The sequence below is a fragment of the Octopus bimaculoides genome, chromosome 11, assembly GCF_046866305.1.
Source record: "Octopus bimaculoides isolate indiv1 chromosome 11, ASM4686630v1, whole genome shotgun sequence".
Classification (NCBI taxonomy): Eukaryota; Metazoa; Mollusca; class Cephalopoda; order Octopoda; family Octopodidae; genus Octopus; species Octopus bimaculoides.
This window is the reverse complement of record NC_142938.1, coordinates 116,699-142,545: the sequence shown is the minus strand read 5'-3', so window position 1 is coordinate 142,545 and position 25,847 is coordinate 116,699. Positions and strand designations below refer to the sequence as shown.

General features: G+C 37.0%; 3 protein-coding genes across 10 annotated transcripts in view; 2 read left to right on the top strand and 1 right to left on the bottom strand.

Annotated features, from left to right (window-relative positions):
* Positions 1–1,454, bottom strand: part of LOC106881198 (protein transport protein Sec23A) — a 31,670-nt gene extending 30,216 nt beyond the window's left edge. For both annotated transcript variants that reach the window (XM_052971409.2, XM_014931498.3), the window contains exon 1: positions 1,390–1,454. The gene's annotated coding sequence lies outside the window, so the exon portion shown is untranslated. The remainder of the gene's footprint in view (positions 1–1,389) is intronic.
* Positions 1,455–1,572: 118 nt separating this feature from the next.
* On the top strand, positions 1,573–14,939 carry LOC106881203 (uncharacterized). Of its 7 annotated transcripts, none has more exons than XM_014931505.3 (10): positions 1,573–1,838; positions 3,625–3,703; positions 4,628–4,681; positions 6,275–6,320; positions 7,492–7,743; positions 8,656–8,778; positions 10,016–10,054; positions 11,223–11,321; positions 12,149–12,256; positions 14,453–14,939. In XM_014931505.3, the coding sequence occupies exons 5-10, from the start codon at positions 7,723–7,725 to the stop codon at positions 14,465–14,467; spliced, it is 405 nt and encodes a 134-aa protein (XP_014786991.3). In that variant the 5' UTR covers positions 1,573–1,838; positions 3,625–3,703; positions 4,628–4,681; positions 6,275–6,320; positions 7,492–7,722; the 3' UTR covers positions 14,468–14,939. The 7 variants fall into 7 exon arrangements, with proteins under 7 accessions (XP_014786991.3, XP_089215277.1, XP_089215278.1 ...); XM_089359153.1 differs by having other exon boundaries at positions 1,674–1,838; positions 7,492–7,537; XM_089359152.1 differs by lacking the exon at positions 6,275–6,320 and having other exon boundaries at positions 1,609–1,838.
* Positions 14,940–17,269: 2,330 nt separating this feature from the next.
* Positions 17,270–19,968, top strand: LOC149133148 (uncharacterized). Its single transcript, XM_089359159.1, has 2 exons — positions 17,270–17,671; positions 19,721–19,968. Exons 1-2 carry the CDS (start codon positions 17,396–17,398, stop codon positions 19,808–19,810), a joined length of 366 nt encoding a protein of 121 aa, XP_089215285.1. The 5' UTR covers positions 17,270–17,395; the 3' UTR covers positions 19,811–19,968.
* The last annotated feature ends 5,879 nt before the right edge of the window (positions 19,969–25,847 follow it).

Here is a 25,847-nt window from a genome sequence, read left to right as displayed (position 1 = left end):
AACAGAAACATTCCTGGTTATGAAAGAAATGATTGTTTACAACTCTTTTTGTCATCTTTGAAATGTTAGGGCCAAACAGGTCACCCATTTTGGTGATGGAACAGATGACACTATGTTTATGTTAGTGTTAGTAGAATGTGTGTGAGTGGTGCTATTTTAAGGAGATGGTCAAGAATATTTGTACGTTTATCAGGTGTTTTATCTCAGGGATATGAGAAACATTGTGACTTGTATAGAGTCAGCAGCTGAAGAAGTTTCTTCGTTCTAAAGAGAAAGTCTAATTTTGAGATGTAGTTTTGTCTGTTATAGATACAGAATTCCAATGAAAGAACAGTTATTATTGGTTCTTAAAGGTTTGTTTTGGCCATCACAGGTGAAACCATGCAAGATCGCCACGATCTATTAGGTTTTAGTTGTTCCTGAGTACAGAATGTCACGTTTTTACTCCCTTGACGTATTGTTTGGATATCGAAGGAAACTAATTTGTCCGGTTTCCATTGGGAAAGACGATGTCTAGCAGAGTTCACTAAAATATTTCGATCAGGCTTTTATAATCTACGATATTGAAACCATACATGTTTAATTCCCACTCTAAAGGAATGCGTTTCGTTGTGGGCAGCTCTGAATAAGTGATACAATAAATAGACAATGGGGTCGTCCCCACCTTGTTAATATATATATATATATATGAGAGCATCAGTGTGTCACAAAACAGGCCGAATGTAAAAGATTCAAGAACGTACGTATGTGTACATACGGTATAGGTACAAAGAAGTGGTCAACCACAATACATACATAGACACACAAGGAAAAGATCGACTTCGCATCAAAAACCGGCCAAAGTTGGAAGTCAACCGTTTCGGTGCAACAATTTGACATTCGTTTGTATTAAGTTATTCTTTCAATTATTGTTTGACTGGGTTTCATATGTAACAATACATAGTCGGGTGTGTTTTATACAATCACTATAACCCCAGACATACCTGTGTGGCTATTCTTGACAGAATTGTTAATAATTCATGAGAATGAAAAGATAAATTATTTTTATAGAAAGGCAACTTTGTAATTCTACTGAAGGGATTGTCCCCTTACAAGGATTGATTCCCTCTCTAATCCAGTTATGACCATTCCGTCTTTTTTCAAAGACAATAGAAAAGAGGACTACCTTATCCAACAGGGACTTCCTAATTTTGGGGCGAAATTCGAGAGAGAATTAGCTGCTATTTCTAGCAGATTGAAGAAGGCCCATGGAAAAGTGACGTTTGAGGAAATTAAGTTATTTAAAACGAACAAATAAATTGAGAATATAAAAGTTAATGAATAAAAAAGAAGAAAAGTCGACAAAGTTTAAGAAAAATTGTGGAGAATTGAGTAAAAATATTGACTTACTTTGATGTCAGAAATAATCAGAAATAAAGTCGAGTTGATGTTATAAAACGGGTTTGATGTGTAATGGTAGAGAGAGAGAGAGAGAGAGTGAGTAAATAAGAGAGAGTGAGTAAATAAAGAGAGAGGGAGTAAATAAGGTGAGAGTGAGTAAATAAGAGAGAGAGAAAGTGGGAGGGAGTGAGTAAATAAGGCTGCTAGAGAGAGAGAGAGAGAGTGGGAGGGAGAGATGTGGACACGACTTCGCTGCCACGTACCGACTCCCAGAAGGCAGTGCGTAAAAAAGAGGTGTTTACTTCCGGTGATGGCCTCCGACTTAAACAAAGGTCAAACATCAGAATCGTTGGAATCAAATTCTGTTTTTACCTCAAATATTTCCGCTGCACTTGAAGAATTCTTGAAACACGGTAAAATCATTCTTGAAGATGGCATTGCAGAATTTAACAGGAAAGGTATGATCTTTAATTCTGCTGTTTAACCCCAGGTTTGCCCGAATTGAGCAGACGGGTCATGAAAGGTATTCCAACTGGTCTTCTTAGTCCGACCGGTTTCTCATATATCTTCCTTTTTTTTTTAAGAAAGTAGGAGTATGAGGTGTGGAAATTGGTCCGCTATTTAACCTAAGATCGCCCAATTGACCTTATACTCGACTGGTTACATATTTAATATCCACCTCAGAAGGATGAAAGGAACAGCTGACCTCGTCTAGATTTGATCACAGAATGTAAATGGAAAGAAGAAACTAGTTTTCTTTATATATTTCATCTCTTAACATTTGTGCAGTGAAATATAAGCGTAAATAAATTCAGTTTGCTGTTTCCATTTTGCAGGACAGTTTTTTGTACACAACTTGGAAGGTATGTACACAAGGGAAGGTATGTCGGAAGAAAGTAATTCAACAACGCGGGTTGATGAACCGTAAGACGTGTGGCCAGAACCTCCTGGAAAATAACCATAGCGAGAGACATTCCACAGTTGAATTAGAACAGTCACAAACAGCGAAAGAAGACATGCACCCAACACCAGAGCTGAAGACACCTCCGAAAGGAGGGGCCCCGCCACGTCAAAACGGTAGAGGAGTAGGGGCCGAAACCGGACGTGGTTCCTCCTGATGATGTCTTGAGCTAACTGGATCCTATAAAGGAGCTGTTGTGGTAGCAGACCACGAAACATGGTTGAAATTCCTTCCTAATGCTAACTAAATACTGCAAAGATGTTCGGCGCTCTACCAATTTTTCTTACTCTAAAGTGGGCTGCTAGAGCCTGTTCTCTTGAATGGACGATCGCCTGGAGCACTCAAATAACTTACACAATTTTTTTAAATCTAGTTAATAACAACTTAATAAGAACATGGGAACACTCCCGGAACAAAGAAGATGAGACAACGTGAGTTGGGGGATGAAGGGGGCGAGAGGGTTGTGTGGTGATATGGCCTGTCACACGATTTGGTGTGAAATATTTCAAATTTTGCCGAGTTACAAATTTACTCCACGGTGTGCTTGATCATAAAACTATTGATCTTTTTTTTTTTTTGACTGCAATTTCCTGCTGGTGTAGTGAAGATGGTTAGTTGGAAGGTGTTGTTGAAGAAGTTGGTAGTGTACATTGCAGGGCTGATCGAAAGTGCTGAGTACCCAAGCACTGACCTTGGCAGCATTATTGATGTTGCCAATGTTGTACCTTCTTTGAAACGTACCATCTTTGCGATACGTGTTGCTCCATAAGCTAGAATTTTAGTAATTCTACAATCCTAATGTTTAAGGTCAGTGTAATTAATAACCAGGAAAGAACAGGTACACTAAAGCTGATATATGCAGCACCAGTTATACACTGTATTATTCAATGTAATCAACTTCAATTGACTTTGAACCTAAATAATTAACATATTAGTGGCAAAATCAGTAGAATGATTTATGTTTGAATCCTGCCCAGATCGACTTTGCTTTCTATTTTCCTTGAGTCTCTTCTCAATAAAAATCAAATACCACATCAACATCACCTTCTTACTTGCTGTCTTTAGTTGGAGAGTTTGATAAGATCTGAAAGGTCTGAGGACTGTGTAGCGTTCAATGTTTGAGCATGGTTTATACTGCCAGACAACCACTATACAGAATGCACTGAGTGTTTTATCATGGCCCCTGCATTTGTGAGCTTGCAAAACTGTGATTTGTTTGTCTTGCCCTTATGTGCATGTGAAACCCCTATTTAACTTTTCATTATATAATTTGTGTTTTTCAGATTGTCTTGAAAATTTCATTTCCTCAAAAGTGGGAAAAATGTTTCAGCTCGCCAACACATACAATACGTTGTTTAGAAGGTAAGGTATTCAAATTTAAAATTTGCAAGATGAATTTATGAAAGCATAAGATGACATAAGCTCAGTATTTAATATAGTGATTCTGTGGTAAATGTGTTGTGATATAGACTTTGTGATCAGCACAAGGAACCTTATTAGGTGAAGTGTGTCCTTTACTTGACAGTTAAACTACCCAAACATAATTTTATGGATAAACAGTCATGTGGGTGAGAAGCTGTTAAATGTAGAGAAAAAAAGTGACTTTGAAAGACTTTGTTAAAAAAATCCAACCTATGTTAGTGTGAAGTGGTTATTTTGAAGAATTATAAGCATTGCCAGGCAAAATGCTGCCAAGTATTTTGTTTGTCTTTATATTTTGAGTTCAAATTCTGCCAATGTCAGCTTTGCCTTTCATCCTCTTGGAGTCAATGAAATAATTATCAGTTGGGGGTTGATGTCATTGACTTCCTTCCTCCCCCAAAATTGCTAACCTTGTGCCAAAATTTGAAACCCACATTGCAGTGTGACATTGTTGTTGCAAAAATGACATCTGAAAATTAAACTTAATTTTTCAATTTCAATATAACTCAATGCATCTGTCTATTATTTAATCGAAGTCACAAAAAACAATAGCAAAAGACTTTTGGTTGTTCTAAGAATGAACCCATAAAACTTTTTGTCTCCTTATTTTCCCCAGGTACAATTCCTACATCATGTATGACTAGTTTGCTATAAGTAGGGAACTTATTTTAAAACTATTTCTCTAATGATATATACAAGTTCGAGTTGGTGACAAAAAATATTCCTGCTTGATTATAATAGGACAAAATGTAGATGTATAGAATAGTAATGATAATGGTGATAATATTTAATGTTTGAAATTCTTTTTTTATCTAACAAAACATTTTTTATTCACTTCTTCCTGTTTTACTGAATTTACGACAGCCTTGGCATTCAAAATCGAAAGGAACTGGATTTACAGCTAGGAAAGCATTTCAGGTAAATAATTTTAACTAAATTATGGTATTGTGGGTTGTTTTATCTAGTGGTAAAGCTGTTAGAAATGATGATTTCATCAGTTCAAATACTGCCTTGGCCTTTCTTACATTAACCCTAAATGTGTAGGGGTTATCATCATCATCATTTAACATCCATTTTCCATGCTAGCATGGGATTAGTTAGAGACATTTCAAGAACACCCATTATTATTATTATTATTATTAGTAGTAGTAGTAGTAGTAGTAGTAGTAGTAGTATTTCTTCACTATTGACCCAAATCAACAAAACATGAAGGGACTTAAATACTTTGTCTAGTGTTATTGATTTTGCCAGTCCTTGAAATTAATATCTGACTTTGGTGCAAAGCCACAACTTTTGGGAAGGGTTTTTAGTTAATTCAATCATAGTTGTTGGCTATTTTATTTACTCTGAAAGGATGAAATATAGAGTTGACTACAGCAGGATTTGAACTCAGAATGTAATTCTCTCACACACCACTCTAACAGTGATTTCTTTGGCATAAGGTCAGTTGTTTTGAGGGGAGGGATTAGTTAACACCTTCAGTTCCAGTGTTATTTTATTGATGCAGGAGGGACAAAAGCTACTGAATTAATACTTCCTCCTGTGACTCCTTCCTATTCCTTCAGTATAGTGCTGACCAACATGGCTTCTGTGGTGATGTTGTCTGCATACATTGACACAGCCTTCTTGTATCCTAGATGAAATGGGATGCCCCTCAACACCACTAACTTCTGCATTTCTGCAACACTGGCTCATGAGATCAAATATGTAGAAGCAATGTGAAAGGACATAGGTTAAGCATGAGATTTGAAATGATTTTGACCAGTGGCCATTTAGTCTGGTCACAGAACAAAAGCTTCTCGTCATTGAAGGGACCCAACCTGCAAACAAAATCAAAACTAGGTGCACTGAATACTGATAAGCAAATTTGTCTAAGGCTTTTGGATTGATCCGAATGGATCAGAGCTTCATCAAAACCATACTTAACCCTTTCAATACAATATTTATTTTGAGATGCTCTGTGTTTCTTTCAATTAATTTTAGATATAACAAAGAATTTAGTAAAATAACTTAGTTATCATTCAGCTAGTGTTAGGAACATAAATTGTGACTAAAGTTTGGTGGAAGATTTTAATTCAAAACTTATGAAAATGAGACATTTGTACTCAGAGCCAGAGGTGGTTTCAGTCGGGTTAGTATTGAAAGGGTTAATAGTCACCTACTCTGGGATGTATTGCTTGAGGAAAGAGATGGTTGTGAATAGAACTGCCAGGAATCCTGCACGTCTACATGCTCCTAACCACATTACTAACAAGCACCATGTACCATGGCCAAAATCTTAAATTCTGAGTTCAGAGTTATGGGCCAGAAATCACCACTGATGTTCATTAGTGCTCCTTTCCTCAGCTAACACAACTGTGAATGTTCCCTGTCCACTACACTTCACCCCCACTGTACCATATCAATACTCCACCCCACTGCACTACACCCTGCCTTAAAGTTGGTGAAAAGAAACAAAAATGATGAATCAAATTTCTTCATTTGAAATGTCAGTATTTTTATTTGTTTTAGAAATTCTTCCGTAAAAGAGCTGGCAAATAATCTCATTGAATTCGAGGTAATGCATGACATTTTTGTAGTATTTCTTTAACATTTTTTATTGTTTTACTAATATATATATATATATAATTTATATTATTATTTCATTGAATGCCACGCATCCATTTCCAAATAAGTTTATCTTCACCTTTTTGATGTGATTCTATACTGTTTTCTCCCCCATCCTTCTCTAATTCCCTTTTTCTCTCCTTCACTGTTTTCCATCTGTTTCTCTCTCTCTCCCCCTCTTTCTTTTTTCTCTCTCTCTCGTTGCTCACATGTGACCATCATCCATCTTGCTTTTCCTGCACGACTTTCTAAGGACTGGACATCTTCTATCTCTCTCTTCTATCTTTTCCCTTTTCAAAGAAAATATTTCTCCCAGTGTTCACTATTTTCCCCTCGTTCTGGTCTAATAACCTTCCATGTTTGTTTTCGTTCAGTTTCCTTGTATGTCTCCACTGTCCTGTTTTCGTTCCCAACTTTGAGCCTCCATACATCCCAAATTTTATTTTGGAATTTATGGGGGCAACTGTCTTCGAAGATTCATATTGTCGTTGAATGCTCTCATATATTTTTACTTTTTTTTTTGTGTGTATGTACATGTATGGGGCAGATGAGACTCCTTACCCATGGTGATGGCAACTCATCTAGGAGAAGAAAAACTCATATATATGTGTGTATATATATATATATATATATATATATATATATATGTACGCACACACACACACACACCCATCATCTTCTTCATGGTTGATATTGCTTTGACAAAATTTGTCAATTTCCATTATTGCTGTAATAATTGTTTTTTTTTACAGCTAACTAATTATACAGTTGATTTTGTATAAGAGGATATATATTATTAGACCCTCTTTAACAAAAACTAGAATTTGTGTATATATTTGTGTATATATTTGTGTATATATTTGTGTATATATTTGTGTATATATTTGGATATGTATGCAATCATCTGCTCATCAAACATTTTCTTTACCTCATGAAAATACTTCAAGACTAACAAGTTACACAAGAGGTGGAAGTGTCAGTTTTTTATCTTCAAAAAAAGTTCAAACATAAAACATTTACACATCTCCTCAAAAGCACACCGACATTTCTTGTGTAATTAGCTAATTCATGCCTAGCCAACCTTCTTTAATGTTCTCTTTTGGTTTGTATCCTTTTTACAGATAGAATGGGATCAGTTTCTTCACACTGTTGATGCTGCTATCCATGGTGAGTCCCGTGAGAAAACTAAAATACTTGAGGCTGGAGAGTATTTATCCCAGCAACTAACAGTTGTTGATGTAGTAGAGGGAAATTCAGTTACTCTGGACAAATTACTCCCAGCTTTCACTTCTCCTTATTTACTACTTGTTCTCCAGCGCCACTTTGCATGACTACCCTGACGTAAACACGTAATGGAGCTAGAAACTCGGAAGGTAGGCTTGTTTCTTCCCCCCCACCACCAGTCTACAATAACTCTTGCAATCATATTTGTTGTCTCACTTTCTTCTGCAGATAGGTTATGTAACATTCCTTTTTACATGTTAACCTACTTGTGATCCTGTATTTATGTATATATAGGTTACAGACAGGCTAACAGCAGTGGTAACCATAAAATGTGGCAGGTGCACAGAGGCATTAAACATGGAAAACAGTGAGAAGGCTCCCTAGAAATAGGTCTCTTTACTAACCAAATGACTTAATTGGCAGCAGGTGCCACAACAGAACTTTCTCCAGCTGGTTCTGTTCTAGAAACTAGACTTGCAGAAAATTCTCCTCCACTGCTAATAAGATCACATAGGTAATAGAAACTATTGACTACCTCCAGAGAACCATCTGTGCATTTCAGAAAATTTGTCTCTTATATGTCTTTAGTTTTTGCTCCTATGTATCTGTTGAATACTGAGTCTTCTTTGTCTGTTCACCTTCTTGTAATCCAACACCCCAAAATGGCCTGCCAGTAACAACACTTCGCTCTAAGTTCATGGATTATTTTCTTTCCCTTATTTGATAAGAAGAATGCTTCCCAAAATATTATAAAAGTATTAAACAACCTATGTAAAGTTATACAATATATTTTCTATGGCTTTTATTTATTGACATCATTTTACATATTTTGCCTAACTTTTCACTTACCTTGCTCAGAATATACCCTTCTAGATTATAAACAATGTTTCTAAGAAGTTTAAGATATCTATTCAGAACTGCTAAGTTGCCATTAATATAAGAAATATTTGAAAAAATATTTAAATTTACTATTAACCCTAAAAATTTTTTTTTTTTCCACCTTATGTCCCTAAATACTTAAATTGATAAAATTACTGACACAGTTTTATTTCATTTTGCAGTCAGATTTGAAAGCTTTAGGCTGTGATATTCTACTTCTTTTCTTTGGATCACAGAAGTCTATTAAACAGTGGTTGGCAGAAACGAAATCTTCTTTCCCTTCTTTTCAAGATTCTTCAAAAAATGTGAGACATTTAAAAATATTTTTCAGAAATGTTGAATTCTAAATATTACCAACAGTTGGAGAGTTGCTGCTGCTGCTAACCCAAATGCTGAGCAGTTGAAAATAACAAAATCTATGCAAATGCACAGATCTTTGACTAAGATAGGCCTTTGCACCCAAAATTTAAAGTTCCTTTTTTCCTTTTGAAAACTCTGCATCATTAGAAGCTTTCCGTATTTCTCTTTTCTTTCATTTTCTACTTCTCTATTACAATGCTTCAAGTGAGCTACAATGTTGAGTGGTTGGCGTTAGGAAGGGCATCCAGCTGTAGAAACTCTGCCAAATTAGATTGGAGCCTGGTGTTGCCATCCGGTTTCACCAGTCCTCAGTCAAATCGTCCAACCCATGCTAGCATGGAAAGCGGACGTTAAACGATGATGATGATATATAACTTTTTCCACAGAATAACATGGAAGGGCTCAATATATTGAGCAAATATCAAAGTTCAAGGAGCGAGAGAAAACAGATTAATTTATCATCCTCCTTGTCCGGCCAATACATATTCAAATTGGGAATACAATCAAATATATACATATATATTTTTATTATATAATTCCAAGGTTGGGTGATCACAAGATATATACAGAAAATTACATCTGATAAAATAAATTAAAATCACAAGCAGGTGAGATGTTGATTTACGATAGCCCTTGAATGAAATAAAATTAAGTAGAGTAAAACGATTTTAAATTGTCCTCGAATGAAATAAAAATAAAGCAGTTCATGGCTGAAATAAAAATATAATGAAGTGAGATATCTTGCAATCGTTTCAGGGAATACACAAAGAAAAAACTTTTTCCTTTGACTTTGGTGGCTGCATTTCCTTCATCAGAGATAGAATTTTTAAAGTTTTTTAAAAAGAGTTTTTCCCACAACCACTGTGTGATCTTGATAATAAATATAGAAAAGCCGAAAGAGTTGTAAATGAGTCTAAAGGAAAAAATAAAAATGAAAATTCCAAGTGGTCCGGTGTGTATAAAATACTAAATTATATGCCTGAATAAAGATGAGTGGAGATCTATATCGGAGAATTCATTTAAAAAACTTTTTGTTAAGGTGTGGATTTCTATAGATGCAACACACACACACACACACAAACTGAGCTATACTATAGGTATAGATAGATATACACGTGGGGTGGGGGTAATCTTGCTTGTAACTTTTTGTCACTTAATCACAATTTTTTTTTTTTTTTCTAGATTTACTCTGCTCTTGGATTAAGTAGATCTGTCAAGGAAGTAAGATATTTGTATTATACTCTTTCCTATATATATATATATGTGTGTGTGTATATATAGTTAAATATTTCTTTAGCTGGAGTCAGACCTTACTTTGATAAATTCCACCCCTTGTTTTATTTCCATTTTTTACATAGATTTTAGGAATGACTTAATTCACAAGTTTGTGTCTGAGATCAGTGAGAAGACTAATATATTGGAAGAGAAGAATGAACATCACATAATCCCATACTATTCTCCTGTAACAGCTGTCCTCATCCATTCACAACACATGACCATACCAGCGCAGCCGTCTCTCTTGCACACCACATCTGATGCTTCTTGAATCCAACTTTTCTCTCAGGGCACTTACACTCTGTTGTGTATGCATACTGACAATACACATCCATTGGAGCATACCGGCTTCATTGCTTGCGAGCTTATGCATGTCATCAGCAGTCATGGCCCATGATTCACTGCCATGTAGCATGGCAGTTCGCACACATGCGTCATAGTCTACCTTTTACTCTGAGTGAGAGGCCCTTTGTCACCAGCGGAAGTAGGGGCTCTCTGAACTTTGCCCAGGCTATTCTTATCCTAGCAGCTACACTTTCAGAGCTTCCTGCCCCTACAAATGATTTGGTCACCTAGGTAACGGAAGCTATCAACTACTTCTAGTTTTTCTCCCTGGAATGTGACACAAGTTGTTCTCTGCACATTTTCAGTGTTTATTACTCCTGAGCATCTGCCACATACAAAAACTATCTTCCCAGTTAGCCTTCCTTTGATATTACTACACCTCTTGTGTGTCCATGGCTTACACTGGGTACATCTTATGGAGTTTCTACCTATGCCTTTTGTACAGATCGATTGTGGTTTGTCTGCCTTCCTACTTATTAAGACTTTGGTTTTAGCTAGGTTGACTCTAAAGCCCTTCGATTCTAATCCTTGCTTCCACACCTAAAACTTCTCCTCTAGTTCTGATAATGACTCAGCAGTTAGAGCAAGGTCATCAGCATAGAGGAGCTCTCAGGGGCATCCTGTCTTGAATTCCTCTGTTATTGCCTGGAGGACTATGATGAATCCTTCTTTGAATTTCTAACCCTAACCCACCTAGGTATATTTCCCTCCCATAAATGTACAATTTGTAATCTCAAGGAATTGACGATATTAATTTATTTATTTACAGGTGTTTTGTATGAAGACCATGCAATATTATGCTTCTGAAATGGCTTCTGATGGGATTATCCCAACTCCATATAAAGATTTTAATGAAGATATTTACCAAGTAAGGACATTTTAATGTCTAACCACTCAATTTCATTTAAATTATCACTTCTAGAGCATGGTTGATGCCAGTGCTAGCTGACTGGTCCCATGCCGGTGGCATGTAAAAAGTACCATTTGAGCGTGGCCAATGCCAGTACCACCTGACTGGCCCTCATGCCGGTGGCACGTAAAAAGCATCCACTACACTCTCGGTGTGGTTGGCATTAGAAAGAGCATCCAGCTGTAGAAACATTGCCAGATCATATTGGAACCTGGTGCAGCCCTCTGGCTTGCCAGCCCTCAGTCACACCGTCCAACCCATGCCAGCATGAAAAGCTGACGTTAAACGATGATGATGATGAGTGAGATGAAATGTGATAACTTATTCTGAAATTATAAGTTAGGATGGAAATCATAACTTTTAGTTCTATTTCCATCATAAACTTAAGACTACGACTGGATGTTAAAGACTGAGCAAAACAATGCGAATTACATGAGAAGAATGATCGCAGGAACCACACAAGTCCATATACAGTAGTCCCTTATCATATCACAGTCCACCCCTTGCGCACTCAGTATATCACGGTTCACCTATCATGCACTCAGTACATCGTGGATTTTTGTGAATTTCTACGGCAAACTCCTCAGTATATCTGGATTTCTGCAGTTGATAGGGATTTATATTTGAATTATTTCTGTGGGAGGTTTTGAAATGTAACACCCACAGTAGTCAAGAGATTACTGTATACCCTACTTGTACAGACACACAACTTGTGATATTAAGAGCATTGACTGAAAATTAAAACCTGATACAGTTTGATTCTAAACTTTATTATTTCTTGCTAGATGGGTGGTGATTTCATCATTGACCAAACTGGTAAAATCTTGTTTACCTATCGCAGTCAGACTCCAAGTGATCGACCTTCTGCTGAGCAAATTTTAGGAACCTTAAAGGTCAGTAAACATCATTGCTGTTGACAATCTTTGTATCATTATAAATTTTTATGAGATTATTAAAAATTTGGTATTGTTGCCATGATGACAATATTTAGAGAAGGGAATACTCAATAATGAAACTATTTCTATATTAAAACAGCAGAGAAGTTGATTACCTTTGCTATGGAGAAGTCGTACTTGATGGAATCAGCCAACAACATAAGACCAAAGTCTTTTATTATTCATTAATCACACATGGGTGCAGTGATGGGTGAGATTGCTCTCAAGAGCCAGGGGAACTGAGGTGTGTAGAATGAAACAACCGACCCAGACACACAATACTGCTTGCATTCAAACTCGAGATCGTCACTTTGGGCAAGTTTCTTACGTAATAGACCTGGGCTGACCAAAGCCTTGTGAATGGGTAGGGCAGATGGAAACTGAAAGAAGCCTATTATGTGTATATATATCCTTATCTTGATGTCACATGATGGTCCTAAATGAGCATCACCATTCTACAAATGATGTCATTTCCACTTTTCAAATAACTTGTCTGGTCATGAGGAAATACTCAGTGCTTGGCAACAAGTGAGGGTTGGTGACAGGAACGGCACCTGGCTGTTGAATATTTATCTAAGCAAATTTCATTTAGCTAAAGCAAAAAATGGAAAAGCAGACATTAAAATGGTGTTGTGATGATAATGATGCTATTCATTTGCACTCTCTCTCTCTTACCAACTAACCCTAACCCTTTAATACTGCAAGTTACCACTTCCTCTTCCCAATGGGGAGTTCATTACCACTGCCCGTTTTTAAAACAACCATCACTTATGCTCTCACCAACAAACTGTCAGCTGCTGATATGAATATCTCTCTCTTATTACACCCTCTCATTACTGCTCCATCATCATTACTCCCTGTAGCACAGTCTCCTTCTTTACCGTTTCCTCTTCCACACTATTATCCCAATCATATTCTCTCACTTTTGTTTCTCTTCTACAATCACTTTTTCCTCTAGCTATTGCTAATAAAGAGATGCCCATTCATTTGAATCTGATGATCCATTCTGATGCCATTCACTTTCTCCCCATATGCAATCCTTCAGAAACAACTAAAAAAGATGAATCTGACTGAATAATCTATATTGAGTGACTTTTCTCCTATTTGGATATTCAAACACATCCACCCACACATAATTTAGCATATGTGTGTATGTACATGCACACATCTTTTATGTGTTTGTTGGGGAGGGTTATTGTAAACATGACTATTCTTCAGTTTTTACTTTCCTTTTAAATAATCCATGTTTTGTCTGGAACAATAAATTTCTGGTGTTTCTTTATAATAATCATCTTCTGTATGTTGTTATTAATGAGATTTCATGGAGTCAATGTGTAGAAATGTAGATTAATACTGAATACGTTTTTGATTCTGTTCATACACTAATGCCCACCTTGGGAGTCTCATAACACATTCACAAGAGACACTAGTGTGTTTTGTGAAATAATGTCTAAATTGTTGCACTTCCCATCAATGTCCCTTTCACTTCTTACATTGATCTAAGTGAAACAGAAATATCCTATCACTCAATCTGATTGAAACATCAATATTTCACCAATGTCATCCCTCCTTTACCAATCAGCTCTTTGATATTGCAACATTTAGGAACTACATTGATAAAATGAAACATTAAGTCTAAATAGATAATCTTGACCTCCAGCTTGACATATGAGCTGCATTAGAACACAGAATACTGCTTTATTCAAGTTGAGAGTATCTCTCATCGGAACTCATGGTGTATAAAAGTACTCGTAGTTATATTGCTGACAGACAAGAATTGTCTGCTGTGGCTGCTGGAAGTGCCTGATCACCTGATTTCATCCTACTATTGGTTCCTCAGTGACAAAATGTCCAGCAGCACAATATCAGCCAAATTTCTTGTCAACTATATATAGAATTTCAGTGTCTGTTCAGGCACATCACTGAGAAACCCATATTAGGGTGCAATCGGAGGATCTTGCAGTTCTGGGGGCTGTAGCAAGTGCTTCAATGCACCATGAGTCCATATGAAAGGTCCTCTCAAAGTTAACACAGCATTCCGTTTTCTAACACAACATCCGTGTTAAGTTGGAAATCTAGATTTCTTTTTGGTATTAATACTGCTTCTGTAGCTCTTAATTATTTATTAAGTCTAAATATTTTATGATATTTCAGAATTTTCCTGTGTAAAACGAAGCATGTGGTATCTATGAAGGCCCCAGATGAAAGCAAAAACATTGAAACCTTGGGCTGGAAATCTCAACACATGTCTTGAAGTTGATCATTGTTCATTTGTTTATTATTATATACATTAACGACTATATTTGTAATTATTTTTACCAGATGTTAACATCATGACCATCATCAATGTTAACACTATCGATTTTGATAATACAGATGTCTTTTATTTCTAAATGAATTCCTGAATGCACATACCGGCAGGGGTGGACTGAGCTGTTGTTAACTCTCTTTGATATCAATGCTAAGGGGCCTGGTGAACAGTTATGCTTGAGGACCCTTATTACTCTCAGTATGCCACTGTATACAGGGCTGCTAACTATAACTGCTGCATTTAGTCCTTCAAATTTTTATTTTTTAATTTGCTTGTTTTAATAAAAGTTTATTACATTCATGAAAAATTAAGGTAGTGTTTAAAAGTAAATATTTTTGTTGTTGTTTATAAATGTATTGGTGCTCTTCATGTGAACTTGCAAAAGTGTTGGTGAGCAGTGTCCTACAGACAGTCATTGGTAAGTTGTCTCTAAACTGCATCATATACTTCTTTCAGGGTTGGCTGTGAAAATGTTCTAGGAGTGGCTGTGTGGTAAGTAGCTTGCTTACCAACCACATGGTTCCGGGTTCAGTCCCACTGCGTGGCACCTTGGGCAAGTGTCTTCTACTATTGCCCCGGGCCGACCAAAGCCTTGTGAGTTGATTTAGTAGACAGAAACTGAAAGAAGCATGTCGTATATATATATATATATATATATATATATATATGTATGTATATGTATGTGTGTGTATATGTTTGTGTGTCTGCATTTGTCCCTCCAACATCGCTTGACAACCGATACTGGTATGTTTACATCCCCGTAACTTAGCGGTTCAGCAAAAGAGACTGATAAAATAAGTACTAGGTTATAGAACAAGTCCTGGGGTCGATTTGCTCGACTAAAGGCGGTGCTCCAGCATGGCCACAGTCAAATGACTGAAACAAGTAAAAGAGTAAATATTTGGGTTACCACTTGTTACTAGTGTTGAGTGCTATTTCTAGCATCAGAAGTCACCCGTTGTACAAAGAAAATGGAAATCTATTTGGATTTTTGATAAAGAAATTTTTTTTTTTTTTTCATACACTAAAAGCAAAAAACTCATTACTGCAAATCACAAAATGTTAAGGGAGTTTGAACATCGTTATTCTTCTTCTCGGTGTAATTGTAGTCGTGGTCAAAAAGTTAGCTGCTGAATATTGTGGGGGATCATTCATTGTGGTTGTTACCAGCATGGGTCAGCTGTCCACATCTGTTTGCCATCTTGCTGTTTCTCAATTGTCTCTCCAGACTCTCTGTCAAGTAGTCAAGGTACACTGATGGTTAGGTTCAGAAAGAAGCATACCAAAAGATAAATCCTTGCTCGAACCTTTGCCACATGAAATCATTATCAGTTAGATTTTTGTTGATCACATGGGTAATATTCTCACAAATTGTGACATTGGGTGTAGTGAACTGACTGTTGAATATTCCCACTTCACATCACAAAGGATCACCAACTTGTGACAAAAAAAAGTATGGAACTCAGAGTTTCCTGGTGTCCCAGCAGATCACTGATAATCTAGTAATACATTAAGTCAGAATGAATCTTGCCTACTTGCTTGTAATGTTACTCAGACAAACTGGTGCATAATGGGAAAATGCTATGAATTTAGTTCTCTCCTGAAATGTAAATACGAGTGGAATGAAACAAATTTCGTGTAAATTGGATAAGGGGTTGTGAAGATAGTAAGGGTTTTCAGAGTATAAATACCCAAAATGGTGCATAATTGGAAAAGTCTCCGAAATTAACTTGATCCTGGAAGGGAAGCAACTCTTACCTTTCGATATACAATGACTTGACAACAAAAAATGTTTCTATTTTCGCTTTTCTGAAACACAATATTTTAATCATTTAGAAATATTTTTAAGTGAATGAGATTTCAAAAATGCGAGTTGTTTATACAATAAGTATTAATATTTTAGCTTTCTTTAAACTGACAATATTTTAATGGTTTTTAAAATTATTTTCAAGTGAATACCATTACAAAAATTCTTTTTGGCATAAATATTTCGTAAAAGATCCGGGGGTTTATTCCATCTCAATCACAGATTTTAAAATTAATTTTCAAGATCCGATCGTAAGCTCAGTGTGAAATAATTTTCTCCTATAGGTTTATTTTGAGTGCATTCAACATATCTCACTGCCAAAGATTTGGCTGCTATTTCTAGCACACCCTGCTACCATGTAACAGCTATTTGCGATAAAGGACCCGAAATACCTGTTACGTGGTAGCAGGGCGTGCAAGAAATAGCAGCCAAATATTTCCTTTTTGTGAGGAAAGGAGCTACGTACGCTTGATTTTTGATGTCACGTCCGTTGAAAGCATGCAAAATAACCTGGAAAAGAAAAAAAACACGAAACAAAACACCGTTGCTGGGAAACTCAAACTTTCCCGGTGACCCAACGGGTCACTGGTAGTCTAGTCTACTATAAATGGCATGCGCTAGTCTCGAACCTCGGCCCGCGATGTTTACATTTGATATCACCTTAGAATGTATCGAGTTCTACAATATCCAGTGTGCCTTTCCCGTTTTGGGGAAGATCTAACTGCTATTTCTGGTACTATTCAAGAAGAGTGGTCCCGGTGCGCGCATCCGCGCTAGCTAGTCGTGACTCGTCGTTCCTACAACGACTATCTAGCGCGTATGCGCAAATCATGTATGAGGGTTTTTTTTTAAACAAAGTAAATATTTTTTTTTTTGTTGAATAGTACCCTATTTCTACCATGTTGATCTTTGTTATTGTTTCCGTTACTAAGGAAGCGCTTTCATTGGTTACCTGGTTACCCAATCGATTATTTCAATCATGGCTGACGAAGGTGACTTGAAGCAGTCTTCTTATGAACCAGAGACACTGCAACACGGAGCTGATAACGACAAAACATGGTCCGTAAATAGAACAGAAACTAGCAGTAGTGCAGGAGGACAAAGGATCGAATTTGATGACAGGTTAATAGAGATGTCGAGCAATGATAGCGCTGCTAAATCAACTTACGTCCGCAACACCGTTCCCACGACAGAAAATCCGTTTGAAAAAGCCAACAGATATTTATATAAGCATAATTTGTTCTCGCTTTTTCAGGTAAGGTGTCTTTCCCACCCCACCTCATTCTCTGTCTGTCTTTCTCTGTGTTTCTGGCGTTTTTCAAGATACGTTTAACTGAGTGCTTAAGATGCTTGTTTCACAAAGTTAAGTTCAATTCTGGTGTAACATCTTGGGCAAATATCTTTTACCATAGTCAAGTCATGTCAATGAAACCTGGTCGATAGAAACCATGAATTCCATCAAAAGATTTTACTTGTTAATGGAAAACCCTACTTTGCCATATGTTAATTCTGTTTGTCTATGTTAGTCTCTGTGTGTCTGTATGCGTGTGCGTGCGTGTGTGTATTTTCTTTTTGCATTCATACTATTTCAAACACTCCCTAGAAAACAAATTATAAATGTAACTCTCCATCCTAGAATTTTAGCAAATCCTAAATCTATCATAATATTTTTTGTTTATAACAAATAACGCTAAACTGTCTATATTCCATGTCATTCTCTACAACAGTATAGCCTTGAACCAAAACTGTCAATGGACTAATAACATTTTGATGTTTATAATGCACCAATTTATGGATTCACTGAAAGGGGAATAAAAGGTGCCTGCTGGCGTGGGGACATTGGAATAGGCTGTAGATTTACTCATCCAAAATCCTATGTGAGCGATTCTTGTTTCACTCACCTGAAGACCAGGAAGAATGGCTGCTAACAACACAGGGTCAGGTCACAAGATGCAATGGGAATGTTTGGATGGCACATGCACTGCTCCTAAGAGGCAACAAACCGTGGATGCAGTCCAGAGAGTAGCTGCTGAACAATGAGCTTTTTTGGAGGTTGTATAGAGGATTGTAAGGCAGCTGACATGGCTTCACCAGACATCAAGTCTAAGAAACACATACCAGCACTTAAGACTACTTCAAACAACAAAGGAACCAAGGTGGCCACCTCTAATACATCTACACATGTCAGGGCAGTGGCCACTCCCGGCACCCCGTATGTCACACCAGTATTCCTTCTGAACTGCAAGAGCCCTCATAATGTCTCACCAATGCAAAACCCAGTAACTGAGAGACTTAGTGATATGTAATCAAGCATTATTGTGCATGGCACTAACAGAAACACAGCTGAACATGGCCATATCAGATGCTCAGATACACAACTCGTGGTGGAGTAGCAATGTACACCTGAGAAGATGTCACACCTGTGGTCCTGCTGTCACACTCAAACTTAGTCTTTGACACTCTGATGGTACACTTTAAGCAGATGAAAATAGTAATATGTACTCCAGATGCTCCAAACCATGGGGACTCATTTCAAGAGATACTCCAGCAAAGGAAAGAAGTATTAACCAGCCTGGATGATAGCCGGTACATACTTCTGGAGGCCTCCCTAATGTTGAATAGCTTGAGGGCCACCTTCTCTCAGGTGTGTCATAATGGAATGAATAGTGCTCCACCGAGCAGTCCAGTATTTGGAACCAGTAAAAGAATATCACATAATAACAAGTTCCACATTATGTTGGAAGCAAGTAAACCTCATTGAGCTTCTTCTTCTCTCCCTGACTTCAGCTGAAAATTAAAGCCACGAGGAGTGAAAGCTTTTCTTATTTCTGCTCTGTAGCACACAGCCATGACACAATAGATCTTATATTGGTTTTAATGATGGAAATTCAGTTGTTCAATCAGCTAAACTTCCTCTTGATTGAATTATAGTGTTAGTAGTTGGGTATTCCACTAACACTTGCATCTTTTATGTAATACTCAGGAAGAATCATTTGGCACTATGTATGATAAGGCTAGCTGTGTCACACAACTACAACCCATCCATTGGTTCTCCAACAGTTTCCTTCTACACAATTTTACTCACAAAGCTTCCTCAAGTTATGGTTAAAGACACTGGTGCTACTTGATAGTATCAAACAACGAACCCGATGATTGATTGTGAACTCCTAAACTGTGTGACCACACATGTACTCATAGAACATACACAATGCATATTAATAAATTGTGAGAAATGAATGATTGCTTCAATTTCGTTTGGCTGTTTTCGTATTAAATGAATTTTCTTTCTCTTTGTTCTATTCAGGAGTTGGTAATGAATGTGGCATATAAGCAACCTTCAGACTCCATCAGTTTTATGGTGAATGAAATTGAAAAATTTCGAAATCAGTCCTGAGACAATAACAATGTGGAGAAAACCAACCAATCACTGGATCTCATCTACAGTCAGATGAGGTAGACACCAGGCTGGGATGTGGTATTCACCAGGGTTGGCTTTAATGTACTTGAATTCCTTACTGTGTGTTATACTCCAATAAATCGTATTCAAGTGTTTCTTGTGATATACTTCACTGCAATGTCCTCTACTGTTGAAAAGTGAAATGACAATATTAGATATTATTTCATGTCTGATGGTAGGTGTTCAAATGTTTCGTATATTGTTATACTCTTATTGAACTGAGTACTCTCACTGAGAGTACTCTACCAGTGCTTATATTTCCTCAACTAACTTTATCAATATTGTTCCATGTATCATATGGAGGAATAAAACTATGTTCTCATACATTTAAAACCTTTTCTGCATCTCAGGTTTAAAAAAAAAATTTTTTTTTCTTTCTATTCTGTTAAAGTATGTGATCAAGTAGTTAGTGTGTTGCTTTCATGACCGTCAGATTGTGTGTTCATTTCCTGGATTGGGTAGTGTGCTGTCTTCTTGAGCAAAACATTTCATTTTACGTTGCTCTAGTGTTTCGTGGGAACTGGCATGTCAAAGAATAGACTCAATATTTCGTCTTCATATTGTAAAAGGTGACTAAAAGAGGTTGTAAAGTGATTGGTTTTAGGAAGGGCATCCAGCTATAGAAACCAAGCCAAAACAGACTATGGAACCTCATATGGCCCCTGTCAAGCTGTCCGACCCATGCCAACATGGAAAGTGAACGTAAAATATTGAGGATGATGGTGGTGGGTGTGATTACTGGTGTCATAGTTTGAGGAAAGACTACAACATCTAGCATGTGGCTACATCAGTGAACTGCCAGTAGAACCTCGTATCTCTCTTTCTCCTCATTACTTGCACATCAAGGAACTCAATAAAGAAATATATAAGTTTATGGTTGCCCTTATTTAACATGAATATGTTGAAAGTGTTTTGGAAGAAGAGGAATATCTTTGTCACCAGTAGAAGCAATTTTCTTTTATGTCAACTCAGAAAGCATTGAGAAAGTACTTCCAAGATGAAGACCAGCAATCAATTGATATTTGTTGAGTATTTTTGTAGAATGCATTGCCAAAAGCTAAGACGTAGTTCTAGAAGTCATCACAGCCAAACAGTGTTTCAGTTTTGGAGTTATCAACTTGTAGCTGAATAGGCAGAGTTAATCACCACTACACACTACAACTACACAGCACTACACTCACTCCTGTACCACTATTTAATTGTACCCCCTCCTCTTCCCACATACAATGAAGAAAATAATTTGAGCGTCATCATTTTTTTTTACCATCAGAAATCAACAGAAATATTTTTACAAACTAAAATTATCAAGAATTAGGTTTAGTTGTAATGGACAGAGTATAGATGATAATCTGTTGAATCAAAGAAAGATTTTAGAACCATAATGATATGAGTAGATGTACTTTGTAGACATACAAGCCTGTTATGAAGAAGTGAGTAAGGGCAGACCACAAATATTTTTTGCTGTTGAACAGAAAGAAATGTCCAGTGAAGATAAATCAAGGAAGTTCTGAAAACCTGGACAGAAATATTTACATTACAACAACAATAAAATCAGGAATATGATTGATAACTAGCACAATATCCATTCCCACCTGATGCACCTGGCTCTCCTCTAAGTTGCACACCCAAACACACAAAACATCATTGGAAGATTTCATTTTATTAAACATTTGCTTTTCAAATAGCACAGATAACAAGAAGTGACATAATAGCATCACAGATAACTGCCCTTTATATCCTAAACAATCCACACACACATACACACACACACAAACCTATGACAACTCTTCCCAGGACATTACCTTCTAGTCCACACGTCCAACTACCACTGTCTTGGTAAACAACCCTTCAACAGCAGTTATTATCATAAAACACTCACATCGCAGTCAAGAAAGCAAAATCCACTTTTACAAACTTCAAAAAATCCTATTAGACTAAGTTTCACCAAGAAACAGAATTCAACAATAACACTGTCACCAAGAGAGAGAGACATTATATTACATGTATCTTTTTTTTGTATGAATAATAAGTCTGTAAGGCACAGAGATTCAAATTCTTCTGGGAAAGCAGGAGTGATGAAGTGGGTGGTGTAGGCATATTGTTAGCAGAAAAGTAGGTAGGTAAGGTAATTGAGGTAGTCAGAGTATGTGAGAGGGTAATTAAGATGAGACTTATCACTGGTAAATTAACAGTTACACTTATCTCTGCTTATGCTCCTCAGTCTGGGCTGGCTGACGAGCAGAGGGACCGATTCTATGAGGTCCTTTTGCAGAGTACCTCACAACAAATAACAGAGACTTCATTATTGTGGCTGGTGACTTCAATGGACATGTTGGACAGCACCCCCATGGATTCTAGGGAGTGCATGGTGGCTATGGTTTTGGCCCTAGGAATGAGGAGGAAACAAGACTGCTGGAGTTCTGGGATGCAAATAATCTCACAATCTGCAACACTAACTTCAAAAAACCAGCCCACCACCTCATCACTTATCAGTCTGATGGGCGCATAAGCCAGATTGACTAGCCCCCCTCCCCCCAGACAATGAGATTGACAGATGCTTGCAAATACAAAATCTTTCTCAGGTGAAGAGTGTACAACCCAACATAGGTTACAAGTTAGCGACTTCAGAATTAGAGCTAGAAAGACTCAGAGAAAGAAACCAATCTGGAAAAGAAGAGTATGGAAACTCAAAGACCCAACAAATAGACAAACATTGAGAGATTTCTTAATGAAAGCTTCCGATGAGAGAGGAAGAAATGGAGACATATACCTTAGAGGAGAATTGGAAGTTCCTGTAGGATAATCTACGGAGGGTTCAGAATCCCAGCTTGGCCAGGAGTGACATAGTGATGGAGCAAGGAGGTAGATAATGCCATAAAAGCAAAGTTGAATCAACTTCATTGTATGTTTGACACTAACTTTTAATGGTTCTATAATGGGTCTAGTTGGTTTGGCTACCAGCATTTCAAAAATTGAAGTTTATCAAAAATTTCAAAATTTGGCACAATAATGTACACTTCCAAGCTAAATTGCAGGAGTTGTTTCACTTTTCCCAGAAAAAATGTTTTTAAAAAGTTACAGAGGCTTAAAGTTTGATAATTTTCACCCGATCAGGAAACAGGATTTGAAAGCTGTCATTTGGTGCATGACAGCATGTCTTGTCAGCTGTAAACAAAGCAAATAAATTGGGTGGATGGGTGTAGGTGGGGGGGATTCAAATTAAAAGCTTTTTTTGGTGGAGGGGGGGAGGGAATTGTAATCTCCGATATAATATCGAAGACATGAATCTGAAAAAAAAAAAAATCACTGGTTCAAAAGTTATGGTGCAGGTGATTCTGAAGAAGCAGCGAGTATCCAGCTGTAAAAACCCTGCCTGACCAGCGCCTGTCAAACCATCCAACCCATGCCAGCATGGAAGGTGGACGTTAAACAATGATGCTGCTGATGATGAACTAATTCAGTGAAATACCACATAATTACACATAGCTATTTATCACGTACAACTACGCCAACACACACACAGAGTGAATAAAAGTTTTCAGTTAACGATTATGAATTAGTGTTTTAGGACAGGGTTTAAGATCTTGTGAATTTTCCGAAAGTCCTCTCCCCACCTCCCAGGTTCGTTTGCGCAAATTTTTTGTCATATTCGTTTTCTACACAGCTGTTAACACCCAGCAGGCTGCGGTTCTTTTTTTTTTCTTTTCGTTATCAGGTGAGGATTTTTATATTGACCCAGTTCTGACCTATTTTAATCGTCTTTACAGTATTTAACATACTTTAATATAAAATGTAGGATTTTGTGAAACTTGTATCAATTCTTAATTTAATGAATAAAGTATTAAAGAAGAAAAATAACATCAGCAGCCTCAAATAATAAGGATTCCTAATGCCGAAATACGAAACATTCTCTGGCTCCTGTTTTCTATTTTACAAGCCTTCCACTTCAAGCCAGACACATCAACTCAATTACACACACACACGTCTACACAGATACATAATATGTTGTATATACTAATTACGCGCATGCGCATTCAGTGACTGCTCTATTTGATAAGGTAAATTTATAAAATACTTTTTATTCAGGAGTAAAATTCATTTATTTACTTCAATTTTACTTAGCAAAATTTAAAATGCTTTATTAAATCTATTTAATGCATAAAATGAAAAATTAAACGGGCAAATTATTAATTTATGAACACATCTAAAATTATTACATCAGTACATAATAAAAACAACTTAATATTTAGTTTATATAGCAATTGCTGAATCTTTACTTTCGGAGCGTGTGCTTTGGTGATCCATCTGAACATCGATCGCTGACACTTTCGGCCGATCTGTCCAGGTTAGGCGTCCCTACACTCACACACTATCCATGGTGTTGCTGTTCCCGCTGCCTCGCGCACGGTTGAACGCACCCATCCATATCTAAGAATTGGGTTTATTACAGGTACGACCTGGCTTCTCTGTCACGCTAGTGTAGATCAAATTGGGAAGTTGGGGGAGACTTCAAATTATGACGCTCCACTACGGCACTGCACGTGGCAGTATGCCATTCACATCCCGTTTTTTTTTTTCATTTGTTATCGGATTCACACAACAGTATCTCATCCAACTCCTCTCTCTACTAGACAAAGGTGTAGGAGATTTATCAATTAGTTGGCTATAGGGAGGTGCGCGTGTGTGTGGAAATGTCGCAGTTCCCTTATATTTTCTTTTTAAAATTGACATAGTCACCTTGGGCGTGTCTTCTATTATAGCTTCGGACCGAGCAAATCCTTTTGAGTGGATTTGGCATATGATGTTGTATAGTGCTCAGGTGCACTAGAAATAAAAAGAAGAAAAGGAAACAAAGGTTGGGGGGGTCATCAAGTGTACGGTTGGTGAATTTCTATTCCATGCTTCAGGAATTCTGAGTATGAAAAAATGTTTGGTAAACAGAACATGAAAGAAGCCCGTCGTGTATGTATGTATATATATATATATAAGCAGCGGCGGACTGGCCAGGTTGCCAGCTGCCCGATAGCAAGTGGGCCCCTGCGTCATTACAATCCCTATATGTGGTGGTGGGGGTGGGGGGGAAAGAATGCATTAATTATTTCAACCTGGCTGTGTTTGAAGAGAGTTGAAAAGAATACTTTTAACAAAAATAAATATATGATAGCACTGTAGTTGCAGTTTGGCTCCCTTAGTCTCCTGGCAACCAATTTTTGCAGACCCAGTTCACCACTGTATGTGTATGTGTACCCCCACCAATGACTGACGACAGATGCTGGTGCGTTTACGTCCCCGTAACAGCGGTTTGGCAAAAGAAAACCCATAGAATAAATTAAATATCAGATTTCAAAATAAATACTGGGGTCGATTAGTTCAACTAAAATTTCTCAAAGAAGTGCCCCAGCATGGCTGCAGTCTAATGACAAGTAAAAACATTAATGCAATTAGTAACGATTAGGTCGAAGGTAAAGAATACACCCTTCTAGGCCGAAAACGGGTGGTGTGCGTATTCTTTACCTCGGCCGCTATTGTTTTTTTTTTGTTAATGATGTTCCCACTTGTAACTCCAAAATTACAATTTGGCTGCTTTTTTTAGCAGGTCAAACGACGGGGATAATGCAGCATCGCACCTCGCCTTGAAAAATGCATTTTTTTGCAAAAAAATTTTCAGATTCCTACCTTTAAGATGTCGAAGATAAAGAATATGCAAAGAAAAAAAAATCGCCTCCCAGTTTAAATTTTTGATTTTGTTTACTTTAAAGAGATCTTAGCAAATCGAAATTAAATATAGACAAAAACATTAGAGTGAAAAGAATTTGCGTTTTACTCGTGTTTGCCGTAAATAATAATTTCATGTCAATTAAATATACACCAATTGATGAGAAACAAACATTAATGCTTAATCATTAATATTATAAAGTTTAATTAGGGGCTCAAATTTCACCCCCGCCCCCAATTTTAAATTTTGAAACTTTTT

What these genes read in the sequence shown, in the direction of transcription:
- LOC106881203 (XM_089359151.1), top strand. Translation starts at nt 1,616, where the DNA reads ATGTGGACACGACTTCGCTGCCACGTACCGACTCCCAGAAGGCAGTGC. An exon ending in TACAATACGTTGTTTAGAAG is followed by an intron (nt 3,704 to 4,627) that starts GTAAGGTATTCA and finishes AATTTACGACAG; the next exon opens with CCTTGGCATTCAAAATCGAA. An exon ending in CAGCTAGGAAAGCATTTCAG is followed by an intron (nt 4,682 to 6,274) that starts GTAAATAATTTT and finishes TATTTGTTTTAG; the next exon opens with AAATTCTTCCGTAAAAGAGC.
- LOC149133148 (XM_089359159.1), top strand. Translation starts at nt 17,396, where the DNA reads ATGGCTGACGAAGGTGACTTGAAGCAGTCTTCTTATGAACCAGAGACA. An exon ending in ATTTGTTCTCGCTTTTTCAG is followed by an intron (nt 17,672 to 19,720) that starts GTAAGGTGTCTT and finishes TGTTCTATTCAG; the next exon opens with GAGTTGGTAATGAATGTGGC.